At 45.4% G+C, this 16,009-nt stretch overlaps 2 protein-coding genes across 2 annotated transcripts; both read left to right on the forward strand.

Moving 5' to 3' along the window:
* Positions 1–2,988: 2,988 nt before the first annotated feature.
* LOC118085097 (taste receptor type 2 member 40-like) lies at positions 2,989–3,906 on the forward strand. The gene has a single exon (XM_035115391.3). The coding sequence runs from the start codon at positions 2,989–2,991 to the stop codon at positions 3,904–3,906; it is 918 nt and encodes a 305-aa protein (XP_034971282.3).
* Positions 3,907–9,912: 6,006 nt separating this feature from the next.
* On the forward strand, positions 9,913–10,818 carry LOC118085096 (taste receptor type 2 member 40-like). Its single transcript, XM_035115389.3, has one exon. It carries the CDS (start codon positions 9,913–9,915, stop codon positions 10,816–10,818), a length of 906 nt encoding a protein of 301 aa, XP_034971280.3.
* Positions 10,819–16,009: the final 5,191 nt, after the last annotated feature.

Genomic DNA, 16,009 nt, shown 5'->3' on the forward strand with positions numbered 1-16,009 from the left:
CCGTGTACCAGATGGAGCTGGTAGACAGCTCCATAGGCCCTCAAGCTCAGGCGTTTTGATACCCCGATTCAATGAGGCAATGGAGAGACGTTATGGAGAAAAACCCTGCCTAGTCTTTCTACCTTGTACACCTTCACTGCTGCTGGCTCTGACTTAATGGAAAGGAAGGGGAAACATACTTGGTGATGGAAGAGTGAGCTGGGTAGATCAGTCTCCCAAATAGACTATTTTACCAAAAGAATTTCAGAGAGCTCGCTCGCCTCAACTTTGAGCTCTTCTACTAGAATGTGAACCAAGCATTCAGCAAGACCTACCTTTGTGAAAATTAGACTTCTTTTGGGGGATAAATGCACTAAATGCATGTTGTCACTTTTGGAGAGGTGGAAATACTGGTGGTGATAGCAGAACATGCCTGTTCAACATCCCCAATAATCTCTGATCAGAGAAGGACAATATTCTGGAAAAGACACCTAGAGGCTTCCGCTGGTTGTCCTTGAGGATGCAAATCCAAGAAGGATTTCATCAGCGAGTGTTCAGATTACTTGTGCACACAGCATTTACATAAATCTCATCTGTGGTATTGTGTATGGATCGGCAGCTGGGATTTTGCATAGCACCGTCCTGTGTTTCATCGAAATTGCTTTCCTGGGTTTTGTACGGAGAATTGGGAAGAGAATGCTGTTCAAGGAGAAAGCTGTTATCTAAGCTTTTCATTTTGAGAAATCTTTTTAGGGCAACGGAATCTCATAACTCAGCAAGCAAAAAAGCTGGCTGGGGCGACTGCAATAATTTATCAGGCACGCTAGAAAAACTCATTTTAAGCTAAGCAAACAAAATAGAACAGGGTAAGACAGTCAAGCGCTGGTTGCTTTTGAGCTGTTCGTCACATTATGTTCCCTGTCTGTTTCTTGAGGACGTGGGTTGGGAAGGGTCTGGAGGATTGGAGAGGCAAAACTTAGTAGTGGCGCTTTGCATATAAAACGTCCTAAATTCAGTTCCAGGACTCTTCAGTTAGAAGACTCCAAATAGCAGGGTCAGGAGAAAACTCTTATCTTGGAGAGTTGCTTTCAGGCAGAGATGATGTAAACAGAGTAGGGCTACACCAGGAGAAAACTCTTATTTTGGAGATCTTGGAGAGTTGTTTTCAGGCAGAGATGATGTAAACAGAGTAGGGCTACACCAGGCATCCCCAAATTGTGGCCCTCCAGATGTTTTGGCCTACAACTCCCATGATCCCTCACTAACAGGAACAGTGGTCGGGGAAGATGGGAACTGTAGTCCAAAACATCTGGAGGGCCGAAGTTTGGGGATGCCTGGGCTACACCATCCATTTAAAGCACTATTATAGGTAAAGGACCCCTGGATGGTTAAGTCCAGTCAAAAGCGACTATGGGGTTGCAGCACTCATCTCGCTTTTCAGGTCGTGGGAGCCAGCGTTTGTCCACAGACAGTTTTCTGGACCATGTGGCCAGCATGACTAGACCGTGATGAGTGCCAGAGCACATGAAAACACCATTTACCTTCCCACTGCAGCAGTACCTATTTATCTACTCATGCTGGTATGCTTTGGAACTGCTGGGTTGGCAGAATCTGGGACAGAGCAACGGGAGCTCACCCCATCATGGGGATTCGAACCGCCAACCTTCTGATCAGCAAGCCCAAGAAGCTCCGTGTTTTAGACCATAGCGACACCCATGTCCCCCAAAGCACCATGATACCATTGTAAGCAGTTAATTCTGTCAGCTGTAGTTTGTTAAGGGTGCTGCAAGTTGTTCGGAGACCCCTGTTCCCCTTATGGAGCTACAATTCCCAGAGTTCCCTGTGATAATATATTGATTGTTAAATAGCTTTATATTATAGCTTTATATTATAAACCACCCTGTGATCCCCTGTGATGAAGGGTGGTATAGAAATTCAATACACATAATAAACATTAGTGATTTAATTGCAGCCTGTGAATGTGGTCTAGATCAGGGCAGCCCTACCAATTGGCAGAGTGAGACAACTGCTTCGGGCAACTGATGCTGGAGGTCAACAATAGTAACCTCTCAGCTGTTCCTCCTGAGCTACTTGCCTCTCTTGAGGACACAGCTGTGTATGGACATGAGCTGTTCTTGAGTCACTAAATGAACCTGCTACCCCCAGGTGTAGTGGAGGGTGCTATTTTATCATCAGGCTTTTGTGGAATGGGGAGGGGTGCCATCTTGTTCTCAGGCAACAAAATATAAGCTTATTAAATTTGTAAATCACCTGACTCTTGAAATAGAGTCCTAAAGTGATTTGCAAGTAATGATACAATAATGAAACTTACAGCATGTATATTAAAAACAGATTTAGCAATAGAATAGAATAGAATAGAATAGAATAGAATAGAATAGAATAGAATAGAATATTGTTGATTCTGCCCACATGCCTGGGAAAACAAAAACACCTTTTTCCTGGTCCTGCAATGATAGGTGGGCATTTCTGGGAAGACCATTCCATAAAACAGAGATGATATTAAGAGAGATTAGGGGCTATGAACAGGTGTGCTTGGCTATATGAACAGGACCCAATTATATCATTTTTTCCTCCCAATATGGGGACCTCTCAGGTCTGTCTCCTCGAATCCACATGCTTCTAAAGAGTCTTGCAATATGCCTGGCAGTCAGGATGACAGAAGGAGACCACTCTTTGATGTCCACGTTTACTTGACAGTAGGTACACAGCAGCATGGAAAAGACCATGCAAATGTCGCAAACAGGATGTTTGCCTGCCCAGTCAATATTTATGTTTCTAGCAAAACAATCCCAGATTAAATAAATTTCTGCAGCATTTCTAGCCCTCTCTTGGATATAAGACAGAGAGTTGCGTGGCATCTTAGCCACACACAGAGTCTGCTGTCCAAGGTACAGGAAATCTCTCATCAGCTTCTGTTTGTCCACAAATCGAGGAAAGATGTTGGGATCAGCTTCTCTCCATTTTTTCTTTCTCGTTGTCATCACAGCTATGGTTGTCATCGGCTTGATGGGAAATGGATTCATCACCATTGCAGGTGGCCTTGAATGGTCCAGAAACAAAACGCTCTCTTCCTCCGACATGATCCTGTTGGTGCTGAGTGTGTCCCGCCTTTTTTTCCTGGGACTAACTTTGAGCATCCATTACTCAGCTTTTGCTGACATCAGCAATCCAAAATATATACCAAATTCTGTCATTTTCCTCTGGGCATTTTTCAATGCTGTTACTCTGTGGACAGCCACGTGGCTTGCTGCCTTTTACTGCATGAAAATTCTCACCTTTGCCCAGCCTCTCCTTGTGACAATTAAGATGGGGATCTCCAGGATGGTTCCACACCTGCTCCTAGGATCAGTGTTGGCTTCCTTACTTCTCTCCCTTCCTTTCAACTGGTTTGAAAATTGCTACCAATGCTGCAATGGGACAAATGTCCCTTTGGGTAACAGTACTGGGAGGTGTGATGTCTGGACCACTGGGATGCTATATTCTGCTCTTCTGTACATTGCAGGGACATTCCCATCCTTTCTTATATGCTTAACTTCTTCTGTCTTCTTGATTCACTCCCTTCTGCACCATGTTAAGAGGATGCAACAGAACAGAGAAGGTTTTAGAGATCAGAGGATGGATGTTCAATTGAGAGCGGTCAAGATGGTGACATCATTCCTTCTCCTCTACACTGCAGCCTTTGCAGCTGAGATTTCACTCATGTTGTTCACCAGTCCCTTGACAATGGTATTGTCCATTGTTATGGTGGCTGGGTATCATTCAGGACATGCCACCAGTTTGATTATCACAAATTCCAAACTCAGGCAGATGTTCCTCATGACTTTGTATGATCCTCTGTGTCAGAGACTGTGGACAATTACATCACCTTCCTACCCCAAGACTCCCAAGGAAATGTGCCAGTCTTAGATGTCTGAACCATCTTGTGAAATTTTACCAGCAGTCAAACTTTTTTTAAAAAAACCTCCCTGAAAATTACTCAGACGTTTCCTTGAGCAGAAACCAAACAGCCTTTGACAACATCTCTGCATCTCCATTGGCAAAGTCTGGAGGAAAAGATCTTACTCGCCCATCATGTGGCTTGAAGGAAAGATCATTTGCTACAACAGAAAAAGCTGGGAAACACTATCCGGCTCCTCATTTGAACAATATTGTCATGTTTCAATGGTGATTCATAATATGGTCTTCGGATGCAGATGCTGGGGGGGTGTGTTGCATTGGATTTATGAGCTGTGGAAGAGGAAGTGTGTTGACAATTGTAGCTTTAATTATGAATGGCAGGGTGGACAAATCAAGGCACATTGTTGCCACTACAGAAAGAAGGAGCCATGCCAATCTCCCATATGTTTCATTCATAAATCCACTTGTCCTGTTCCCACATTGATTTGTAATATATACACGGGGGATTTGCACTTAAATACTTTTTAAGTATGCATGTTATCACAAAATACATATTTAAATACACATTTTATGTGTATTTTCAAATGCATTCTTTAAACCCAAAATGCAGGAATTGTTAATGCATTTTGGCACTTTTTTTGGAAATTGTATTGCCTAAATTTTGGAGAAGTGCAAAATCTGAAAAAATGGTTATGTTCTGATCTGTGCATTAGATTGGAATGTGTGAATTAGCTTGGTTTGGTTAAAAATGCAGAGAAATTGAAATTCCATCCATCCCTAGTTGCTGCTGGTAATTTAAATAGTGGACCTGGGAACTGGACCCTAAGGGCAGATGTGTAAATAGGAAGCAGGATAAAGAACATAGAGAAAGCACTGTTGCATAATGTCTCTTGCTCGCCTGGCTAAAGGATAGAGAGGGGGATGTGAGTGTGAGTGCAAACTAGCAAAAATCATATACCTTGCTCCACCCACTTTTCCTCTGGCTCCACCCACCACTGTGATGTGGTCCTACAGGCTTAGGCTAAAAAATGTTTCCCCACCCATTATCTATCCTGGAGGTCATACTGCAAACAATGGCTAATTGCCACTGATAGGGCCATCTGCAGAGAAAAACTAAGAATAAAAATATCTAGACCAGGGACTCCAAACTAAGGCCCGGGGGCCGGATGCGGCCCAATCGCCTTCTAAATCCAGCCTGCGGAGAGTCAGCATGTTTTTACATAAGTAGAATGTGTCCTTATATTTAAAATGCAACTCTGGGTTATTTGTGGGGCCTGCCTGGTGTTTTCACATGAGTAAAATGTGTTCTTTTATTTAAAACACATCTCTGGGTTATTTGTGGGGCATAGGAATTCATTCATATGTTTTTTTCAAAATATAGTCCACCACCCCCCTACAAGGTCTGAGGGATAGTAGACCGGCCCCCTGCTGAAAAAGTTTGCTGACCCCTGGTCTAGATTCTCAATTTCAAAGAATGCATGTCCTCTATTCTATGCACCACCCTTCCTGAGAACTTCTGCCTACCAGGAGTTGATAAGAAGTATCTCCTTTTTCTTCCATCTTCCCAAGTTGGAAAAAACATCAGCGGCTTGTTCCCCTCTGTGTACTTGCTGGAACAACATGCACCAAATACACAGCAAGCATCACATCCAGAGGTGGATTCTCTTCCTTCTGCCAGCCCTCTCCCCTGAGTCTCCAGGGATGAAAATGAGGCTTATTATGTGCCATCCATTCTTATCCGCTTGCCTTCACTTTGTCATCTCAGAATGTCATGGACGATGCATGTGAGCTTCAGCACCTATGTTCAGTTGTCTGGTATAGGATATTTAGAGAATAAACTCTTTTGTTTCTTTGCCTTTCTCCTTCCTCTTAATAAAGCTTCGAAACTGGAACCTGGCAGGTAGACTATATTCTGGAAAGTCCAGTGATCTTTCCTGCTGCGTTCTAAACCTCTCATTCATGTCATGGCATTTAAAAAAGGGGAAATAAAGGGAAAGGTGGCTTTAAAAATGCTCAGCAGTGACTTGGGGCAGGGTGTCAGGAGTATGGGCAGGAGTCAGGCTCTGGGGCCTGTAGTGCTTTGCAGGGCTGGGGCCTACCTCAGCTTGTGCTGGAGAAGCAAGGAGTGGCCACTCAGGTGAGGCCACTTGATACCTCACTGCACCTGGTGGCAGGAGCTGGGAGGGATAAAAGCTCAGCATTTCCCTTCAGCTCTTTGCCACAGCAACACTATCCCTGCCTGGTTGCCTCTGGCCTCTTGCTCCTTGGACCCTTGCCTTGCCGACGCCTTGATCCTCGACCCTTGGACCTTTGCCTTGCTGATGCCTTGCTCCTTGACTCCCAGACCTTCGCCTCTGCCTCGCTCCTTAACCCTGTGACTGCCTGCTACTGGACCCTCAGCCCTGCACCTGTTCCTGCTTCTACACCTCCATCTTGCCTCTGGTCCTGACGTCCCCAGCCAGGGCTTCAACTGCCCGTCGACCGGACTGTGACACAGGGGATTAAGCAATAGTTGCCCCATCCCAGGATGTGTGTGTGTGTGTGTGTGCGCGCATTCAGATCTTGAAAATGCCCTCACTCAAGGTTTAGGTTTGGATGGAAGGGAGTAGGGAGAAGCTGGACTGCCCCCAAGGCAGGGGGGCAGGTTCTCAACTCCACAACATCCATGAATTTGCCTAAGACCTTCTTGAAGCCACCTGAGCAACCATCACGTCTTGTGACAGTGAGCCCAATAATTTTAACTGTGCTCTGTGTGAAAAGTACTTGTTCTCCTCCCTTATATGCCACAAATGACTCTCCCCACTCCATTCTCTCTCTTGTCATCCTCTTGACTTTTGCCAGTCTCGCTTTCCCCAGGGAATGAATGGATGAGACATTAATGGAGTTGAGGCCACAACTTCATTAAATCCAAGCATCTGCAAGGAACTCAAAAACCACCCAACATGTGTCACGGTCTGGGTTGTAGGCGGCAGCCGTCCAGACCTGACACACCAGGACCAAGGTATGGATGGTGGCAATGATAATGATGATGATGATGATATATTAACAACCCCACCCACCTGGCTGGGTTTCCCCAGCCACTCTGGGTGGCTTCCAACAAAATATTAAAATACAAAGGTCTGTTAAACATTAAAAGCTTCCCTAAACAGGGCTGCCTTCAGATCTAGGGAAGTAATAGTACCACTGTATTCTGCTCTGGTCAGACCTCACCTGGAGTACTGTGTCCAGTTCTGGGCACCACAGTTAAACGTGTCCAGAAGAGGGCAACCAAAATGGTCAAAGGCCTGGAAACGATGCCTTATGAGGAATGGCTTAGGGAGCTGGGTATGTTTAGCCTGGAGAAGAGAAGGTTAAGGGGTGATATGATAGCCATGTTCAAATATATGAAAGGATGTCATATGGAGGAGGGAGAAAGGTTGTTTTCTGCTGCTCCAGAGAAGCAGACACGGAACAATGGATTCAAGCTACAAGAAAGAAGATTCCACCTAAACATTAGGAAGAACTTCCTGACAGTAAGAGCTGTTCGGCAGTGGAATTTGCTACCAAGGAGTGTGGTGGAGTCTCCTTCTTTGGAGGTCTTTAAGCAGAGGCTTGGCAGGCATATGTCAAGAATGCTTTGATGGTGTTTCCTGCTTGGCAAGGGGTTGGACTGGATGGCCCTTGTGGTCTCTTCCAACTCTATGATTCTATGATTCAGATGTCTTCTAAAATAGCAGTTCAATGGAGGATGGAAACTTGATGAGGAACAGAACACAGGAACAGAAATTGGAACAGGAGAAGGAAAAGGATCAAGGACAGGAGCACTAAAGTAGGATCAGGAACTGGAGCATGATCAGGAACAAAAACAGGAACCATCAACAGCAGAGTATAAACCACGTGGCTGTGGCAAATGATCAGGGGAATAAAATATACTCCTCTTGGGCTTGCCTCCCGGTCCTGCACATCTCCTGATCCGGCCACACCTGTCAGGCCACACCCAACTCTCCCAAGACAAACACAGCAAGGGCCTGGTTCTGCAACTCCTCAGTGCACTCAGGACCTGGCCCCTGCAAATACTCGTGGTACTCCTTACAACATGTGTGAGCAGCATGACTTGGTGAAAGTTATCAGAGGCATTCATAGAATCATAGAATCATAGAGTTGGAAGAGACCACAAGGGCCATCCAGTCCAACCCACTTCCAAGCAGGAAACACCATCAAAGCATTCTTGACTGTCAAGCTTCTGCTTAAAGACCTCCAAAGAAGGAGACTCCACCACACTCCTTGGCAGCAAATTCCACTGCCGAACAGCTCTTACTGTCAGGAAGTTCTTCCTAATGTTTAGGTGGAATCTTCTTTCTTGTAGTTTGAATCCATTGCTCCGTGTCAGCTTCTCTGGAGCAGCAGAAAACAGCCTTTCTCCCTCCTCTATATGACATCCTTTTATATATTTGAACATGACTATCATATCACCCCTTAACCTTCTCTTCTCCAGGCTAAACATCCCCAGCTCCCTAAGCTGTTCCTCATGAGGCATCGTTTCCAGGCCTTTGACCATTCATCCACTTGCACATGGGTGATGACACCAACAGGACTCGGGATAGCAGATGGGAACAGCCATTGATTTGTTCCCATCTTCACCTCTTCACCTAGATGGTTTTAAAAGAGGGTGAGACAAAGGACCAGGGGAGAGGGCTATCCGTGGCTACTAGCCATGAAGATCATGCCCTGCCTCCACAGTTGGAGGAAGCAATGCTTCCGAATACCAGTTTCTGGGAACTGCGGGAGGGGAGAGTGTTCTTGTGCTCATGTTCTGCTCCCTGGTTTCCCACAGGCATTTAGTTGGCCACTCTGAGAACAGGATGCTGGACCAGGTGGGCTTTTGACCTGATCTAGCAGCGCTCTTCTTACGTTCCGAGTGCAACAGCACCCTCACAACTTCTGATTTCCATCAACTGGTGTTCAGAGGTATATTGCCTCTGAAATTGGAGGTATAACACAACCATCATGCCTGTTTGCCTACATAGTCCCTTCTGGCAGGCAGATGAGTCAAAGCAGCCCAACATCAGAGCTCAGTTTTATCACCACCAGTAGGTCTGGCCAAACTTTTGAACATATGGGCTGGTTTATTTATTTTATTTTATTTTAGCATGGGCAGGAGAGTGCAAAACTCCCTCTTCTCTTTCGGGAACTACAAATATTTTTTGGAGGGCCTGAAATTTACCAGAGTTCTCTTGCATCTCTGATGGGTTCACCATATCTCTCCATCCCCCAATGGCCCAAATGATATTTGGGAGGAAAAGTTGGTCAGGGTAAAGTTTCCCCCACCCCCCCAGGAACAGAGCACCGGGAGGGGGTGATAGATCAGTCACCAGCCCCAAGGAATTCCTCTGATAAGTTTCCTCCCTATACATGAAAACAGCCCAACACACACACACACACACACACACACACACACACACACACACACACACCAATTTTTGGTGGGCTGCAAATAGGATCATGAAGGAGGGGTATTCTCAACCCTCCCTTTTTTATAGCATAAGGGGAAAAAACACACATAGTTTGTAGCCCTGTAGATCTTAGAATCTAAAGTATAACTATAGGAAGAGAATGGACAGCAGGAAGGGGTGAAAGTAACAAGAGATGTGTTTGAGCAGATGCATCTTGCAAATGTGTGTTCAGGAGAAAGGCTAGGATTAAAGCCAAATTGGAAATCATACCAGTCATTTGCATGCCCTGAAACAACACCAGAATAAAACACACAGTATAGATTTCAGGCGACTTCCTGGACCAGGAGAACGAGAATTTTTGTGTGGACAATGCATGTGCTCTGGCTGGATCCCAAAAGAATGGAAGGCTGTAGGACTGATGGAACAAGGTAATACCAGTGCTTCAGATTGGCCTGTCTAGTGTTTCTGAACATGATCAGAGCTACATGCTACCCGTGAAGATCCTTGACAGGATTGTCCTCCCAATCTCTGATTGTCTGTGGATATCACCAAGGCAGAAACACAGGCAAGGGTGAGTGCCAGGATGTCAGATTCTGTTCACAAAACCTTCCAAGTCATAATCATGAGCCAGGGCGCTGTGGGCATGGCTGCCAGTGTGTTCATTGTGGCTGTTGGCTACACAGACTGGGCAAAAAGGAAAAAGCTGCCCACTTGCGACGTGATCCTGGTCTGCCTCTGTTCATCTCGGCTTCTTCTCCAGGGGACCACCCTGCACGCTGCCCTCTTACCGAAGATGCACCAGTGGGAAGTGATCAGAGTGCACTCCGTCCTCCTGGTTTTGGCCAGCACAGCTTGCCTCTGGTTTGCCGCGTGTCTTAGCATGTTCTACTGTGCCAAGATCAGCACTTTCACCCAGCGGCACTTCCTGCTAATCAAGCTGAGAATCGTCAGGATGGTCCCGCAGATTCTGCTGGGTTCGGTGCTGGTCTCTTTGATCTCTTCCCTCCCTTTCATCTGGATGGATTATAGCGCCCACCTCTGCAACTCAACCAGGAGCCTTCCGAGGAATGCCACCTTCGACAGCCCCGCCGGGACCATCTCCTACTTCAAGGGTTTCGTCATGTTCCTGACGTGGGCAGTCATCCCACTTCTGTTCTTTCTGGCATCGTCCACCTTGCTCATTGCATCTCTGTGGAGGCACACCAAGGAGATGAGACACGGTGCGACGGACAACAAGGACCTGAGGACCGACGCTCACATCACTGCCATCAAATCTCTGATCTCTTTCCTGATGCTCTACATTTGCAGCTTTGTGGCCGAGATGCTGCTGGGAACGCCTTCCTGCCAAGCGAGGAGCAGATGGAAAGATTATATCTGTTCACTGGTGATTGCTGTATGTCCTTCGATCCATTCCATTCTTTTGATTCTCCTGAACGTTAGACTGAAGCTGGCACTCAAAAACATGCTATTTTACATGAAATGCTGTTAGGTGATTCATAAAGACAGAATCAGTTGCTTTGGTGGGAACTGGGGCCGAAAAGAAATTGAGGAAGGAAAACTGCTTAGAACCGTTTTCTTCTTTTAAATGTGCTCGCAAATGTGCATTCGTATAGTTTATATTTTTTATTTTCTTTTGCATTTATATCCCACCTGTTCTCCAATGAGCTCAAGGTTATTGCCTCCAGTTTTATCCTCATAGCAACCTGTGAGTTAGGTTAGGCTCACAGGCAGTGACTGGCCCACGGTTACCCAGTGAGCTTCATGGCTGAGTGGGGGAATTTGAACCCCGGTCTCCCAGGTCCTAGTCTGACACTCTAACCACTACACCACATTGGTTCTCATTCACATTTTTTTTAAAAAAGCAAGTTCATTTTTTTTTCAAATAAGGGATGCTTTGGATATAGGGCTTTTTACAAAAAACACAAAATCGTTTATGGTATTTAAAGAGTTAAAATTATTAACGATCTATTAAATGGTTGCTGCTGTTATTGTAAGCAAAAACAGGACTCTGATCCCAATAACTAGCCTGTACATTTTTTAAAAATTGATTTTAAGTCTAAATAAAATAACCCAAGGCAACTGTCTTATACAAGTCTGACCACAGTACTGTCTACACTGATTGGCTACAATTCTTTTGAAGGTTTTAGCAGGAGATGCCAGGGAAATTTTAATGCAAGGCTCTATATGAAAAGCAGGTGCTCTGCCATGCAGATACAGTCTTCCACCCTAACCCTGAATTTTGCTGACAAAGCCGAACTAGCTAAAAGGGGACTGAGATCGGTGGGGCACTGCCAGCCTTAACTGCCAGCATGTAAGCAGATCAAACAGAAGTTGAGCTCCTGGGCATACCATTACTATGGAGCAATTAGTCAAATGTTGTTACTGTTGGGTTGAAGGAGGATGTTACAGTTTGTCTAAGGCAGGGTGTGGATTCCAGAGTGAAGTGCTCCCCAGATTTGCATTTAAAGAGATTGCAATATTATTTCGAGGCTACTTCCTGTTCTTAGATAAATAGCAGGTGCATAGCTATAGCTTTGCCAGGTGCACCAAATTATGGGTTACTTGAAGAGTGGCCTCCTCCCACCTATAGCGACAGAGGGCGCTGTTTGACTTGGTGGAAAACCAGGTTTCCACCTGCCCAGAAGCAAAATTTGAGGGATTTTTGTCCCCAACAACGCTCGGGGAGTGGCCTGGATCGTTGTGTCAAAATTTCAGGACGATCAGTCAAGCGGTTACGGAGAAAAGTGCAACACGCACTTTCACGATTTTTACATATATCGATTTTGAACTCTCCTACTTTGGTGCGGTTGAGGAACACCGGGTTGCTTCATTTGTCACTATCTTGAAAGACTCTTGACAATTTGAGCAGCCACTGAATATAATTCATCTGGAGCACCTTTTCATGCTAATATTTCCATCTCCAACCCATGCATTAATTTTGCAATATCAGTTTAAGCTTCCCTCCGGAGAGAGTCAAGGGGATGCTAATCAAACCAAGTTGGTTAGAGACAATGATACGCTTGGCTGATGCACTGGCCTTCTCAAAAATTTCAAGTGGTCATTAGTTAAGGTGCTGCTGGAGGGATTATTTGACATATCGTCCGAGGTATCATGGGTTTCTCATTAGAGTAGGATGGCGCAGCCACTCAAGGCTGCCACCAGCCAAATATATCTGATCAAATGAGGTCAGCACAATGGAATTTTCCTGCCAATGTAAAGTTGCATTTGTAATGAAATCAGGACAAATGCTTTTCCTGGGCAAGAGCATATGGGACAATGGTTGCAAGCACAGAAGTGTGGGCCAAGCCATGGGTGTCAGATGCATCCCCCAAAAAAATCCCACCAGCATGTTTTGTGTGGTTAAAAATAAAATAAAAAGTCTGTACCATAGATGACCAAGCAATGGGCAAGAAGTAGCCTGTGGTTTGAAGGTTACATACTATTCAAAAAGTGATGTGGGGGAAGTTTCCTAGAGACTAGGCATACTGACTGGAGAAAGTGCATATTGCCTGGAGAAGGCACAAAATGCAGTTGAGATATGCCAGGCATAGGCAAACTCAGCCCTCCAGATGTTTTGGGACTACACCTCCCATCATCCCTGACCACTGGTCCTGTTAGCTAGGGATGGTGGGAGTTGTAGTCCCAAAGCAGCTGGAGGGCCGAGTTTGCCTATGCCTGAGATATACACGTTACCCAAAACCTGTTGGAGATTATGCATAAAGTCCAGGGAATGTACAAAATTCACGTGAGATAAACAAATTCCCCCAAGGACTGTTGGAGATTTATTTTAAAGATATATGTTTTTATTGATATATAGCCAAAGGACATCCGCCTGTCTCCAGTGGTGGAGGAAGAAGGAGGGTGCGAGGGGTCCCTGGTGTCATCATTGAGGGGGGGGGCATAGCTGCCAAGTACCCCGTTTTCCCCGGGAAACCCCCGTTTTTACTTACCTTTTCCCGGTGGTCCCCCTTATCACTTCGTCTCCCATTTTTCTCCGTTATTTTCTCCTGCCGGCGGCCATTTTTCTTTTCTGATTTGCCCTTCTATGGGCGCAAAAAATGGCCTCTGCCGGCTTCAAAAGTAGCTTCAACGCATGACCGGAAGTGCGTCGGCGCAACTTCCAGTGTCGCCCGCCCATCAATGGGCACCAAAAATGGCCGCCGCCGACATTGGAAGTCGCGTCGACGCACTTCCGGTCATGCTTTTGAAGCTGGCGGTGGCCATTTTTGGTGCCCATAGAAGGGCAAAGTGACACCGGAAGTTACGTCGACGCAACGTCCGGTGTCACACGGTGTCACACGGCTGCCGGTCCCGGATTCTGCAGTCCGGGTCTTGGAAGGTACGAGGGGGGGTGACAAAAATATGAGTGTTTTTTTGTTTAAAAGAGGGGGCTCACAAAACCTTTTAGTTCAGTCAACAAATGTGACGAAATGTGGCTGGCACTGGAGTGTCTTCGAGCCACGCATCCCTCCTGAGAGTGACGTGGTGGTTTGGCCGGCTGCAGATGTCACGCTGCCTGAAATGGCAGCTGAGGGGGAGGTGGCGGAGAGGCTCCATGCAGTGCGCTCCACCCCCATGGGTGGCCCGTGTTGCACCCGGCACCCGAGCGGCTAGTTATGCCGCTTCCTGTTTCAAGAGACAACAGAGTGCGCTTCTGGGGGTGACGGCAAACGGCTGCATTAGCAGCACCAAAGTGACCTCTCCAGGACGCAAGCCTGGACAGTGTGTATGGAGGTCCTGGGAAGGAAAGCAGAGAAGAATATTTGACACCAGCTTGGCTGCAGGAGTTGCCGGAAGGAGGCGTACAAGACGCCATGCAACCATCTTACGGACTACAATCCGTATTTATGTAGGGTTCACTCCTTAGCCTTTTCTTCTTCCGAAGATATCCCGCAAGGCATCAAAGGTTTAGGATCAAGGTTTTCCATTACAGCTCCCCACTTATCACATTTCAGGTCAATGAATATTAATATCCTTCTCCTTCACTTTACAATATTACTATATTTACCAGAATGTCCACATAGCAATCCATTGATAGTTAATCAATGGAGGGCCAGTGTGGTATAGTGGTTAAGAGCAGTGGACTCGTAATCTGGTGAACCGGGTTCGCGTCCCCGCTCCTCCACATGCAGCTGCTGGGTGACCTTGGGCTAGTCACACTTCTCTGAAGCTCTCAGCCTCACTCACCTCACAGAGTGTTTGTTGTGGGGGAGGACGGGAAAGGAGAATGCTAGCCGTTTGAGACTCCTTAGGGTAGTGATAAAGCAGAATATCAAATCCAAATTCCTCCTCCTCCTCCTCCTCCTCCTCCTCCTCCTCCTCCTCCTCCTCCTCCTCCTCTCAATAGAATATCATGAGGAACGTGAACTAGGACAATAGTTTCTTTTGTGGCAGGATTAGGATTGTGATACATTTTCCATAAGCATCACTGTAGGGATTTCTTTTTTTAAAAAAAAAATGCTTCCATGATTCTGCAAATGGACTCCATAGAATGATAACTTCTGCCAGCCCACCCCACTCTAACAGATGGTGAGTTGGACTTTGCCCTGAACTCATGGTCTTACTCAACTATGTTTCTATCTCATAGCTTTGGGCAAATATCTGTTTCCCAAGCTCATGTATTACATGATGATAGCAGAAAGGTGGCATTGTGATCTAGGACTTGCCCAGCAAGGAGTCTTCCTTCTCATCCATCTATTACTTGCTGCTCCCTCTGCTGGCTGAGAAAAGCTAATTTTCTGCATCACGCTTTTAATAAGAACTTTGACTTTAGTAGAACTTTGAGAGTTGTACTCAAGCAGCATTTACTCAGAGCAGGTTTATTGAAATTAATTGCCACTACTAAGTTGAGTCCAATTATTTCAATGGATCTACGCTGAGTAGAAGTTAGTTGAATACAATCCTCAGGGTGGGTTGTGGTGGATTTTTTCCCCATCCATAGAACTCAAAATGATTTGCTAGATATCAAATATACTGTGTTGGACTGATACAATCAAGAATGCAAAAGGCATTTACTTTGGGCTGTATAGAGCTCAGGTGCTCACAAAATCATTTCTCTCCATCCAAATTTCTTCCCAGATCTTGGAGTTCAGGACCACCTGGCCTTGTTTGCAAAATAGAATCAATGCTTTGGAAACTTTCCATAGTCCCATTTAAAAACAAAAACAAAAACACCAATATTTATATAGAGTGCTGTTAATTCATGGATTGTCGCAGCTTTCAATTCGTACAGTTCATTCATGACTCTCTTTCCCCTCTGTGTTACTGATGCACACATGCCCATGGATAAAACACTGTGAAAAAGTAATCCTGGTCTGATTCTTTCTGTGCAGTGTTTTATTACAGTGATACCTTAATCCATTCTGGAAGTCTGTTCCAAAACCAAGGCACGTTTTCCCATAGAAAGTAATGCAAAATGGATTAATCCATTCCAGACTTTTAAAAACAACTCCTAAAACAGCAGGTAGGTAGCCGTGTTGGTCTGAGTCGAAGCAAAATAAATAAATAAATAAAAAATTCCTTCAGTAGCACCTTAAAGACCAACTAAGTTTATATTTTGGTATGAGCTTTCGTGTGCATGCACACTGTGTGTATCTGAAGAAGTGTGCATGCACACGAAAGCTCATACCAAAATATAAACTTAGTTGGTCTTTAAGGTGCTACTGAAGGAATTTTTTTAT

This window comes from Zootoca vivipara, chromosome 4 (assembly GCF_965207765.1).
Source record: "Zootoca vivipara chromosome 4, rZooViv2.hap1.1, whole genome shotgun sequence".
NCBI classification, from domain to species: domain Eukaryota; kingdom Metazoa; phylum Chordata; class Lepidosauria; order Squamata; family Lacertidae; genus Zootoca; species Zootoca vivipara.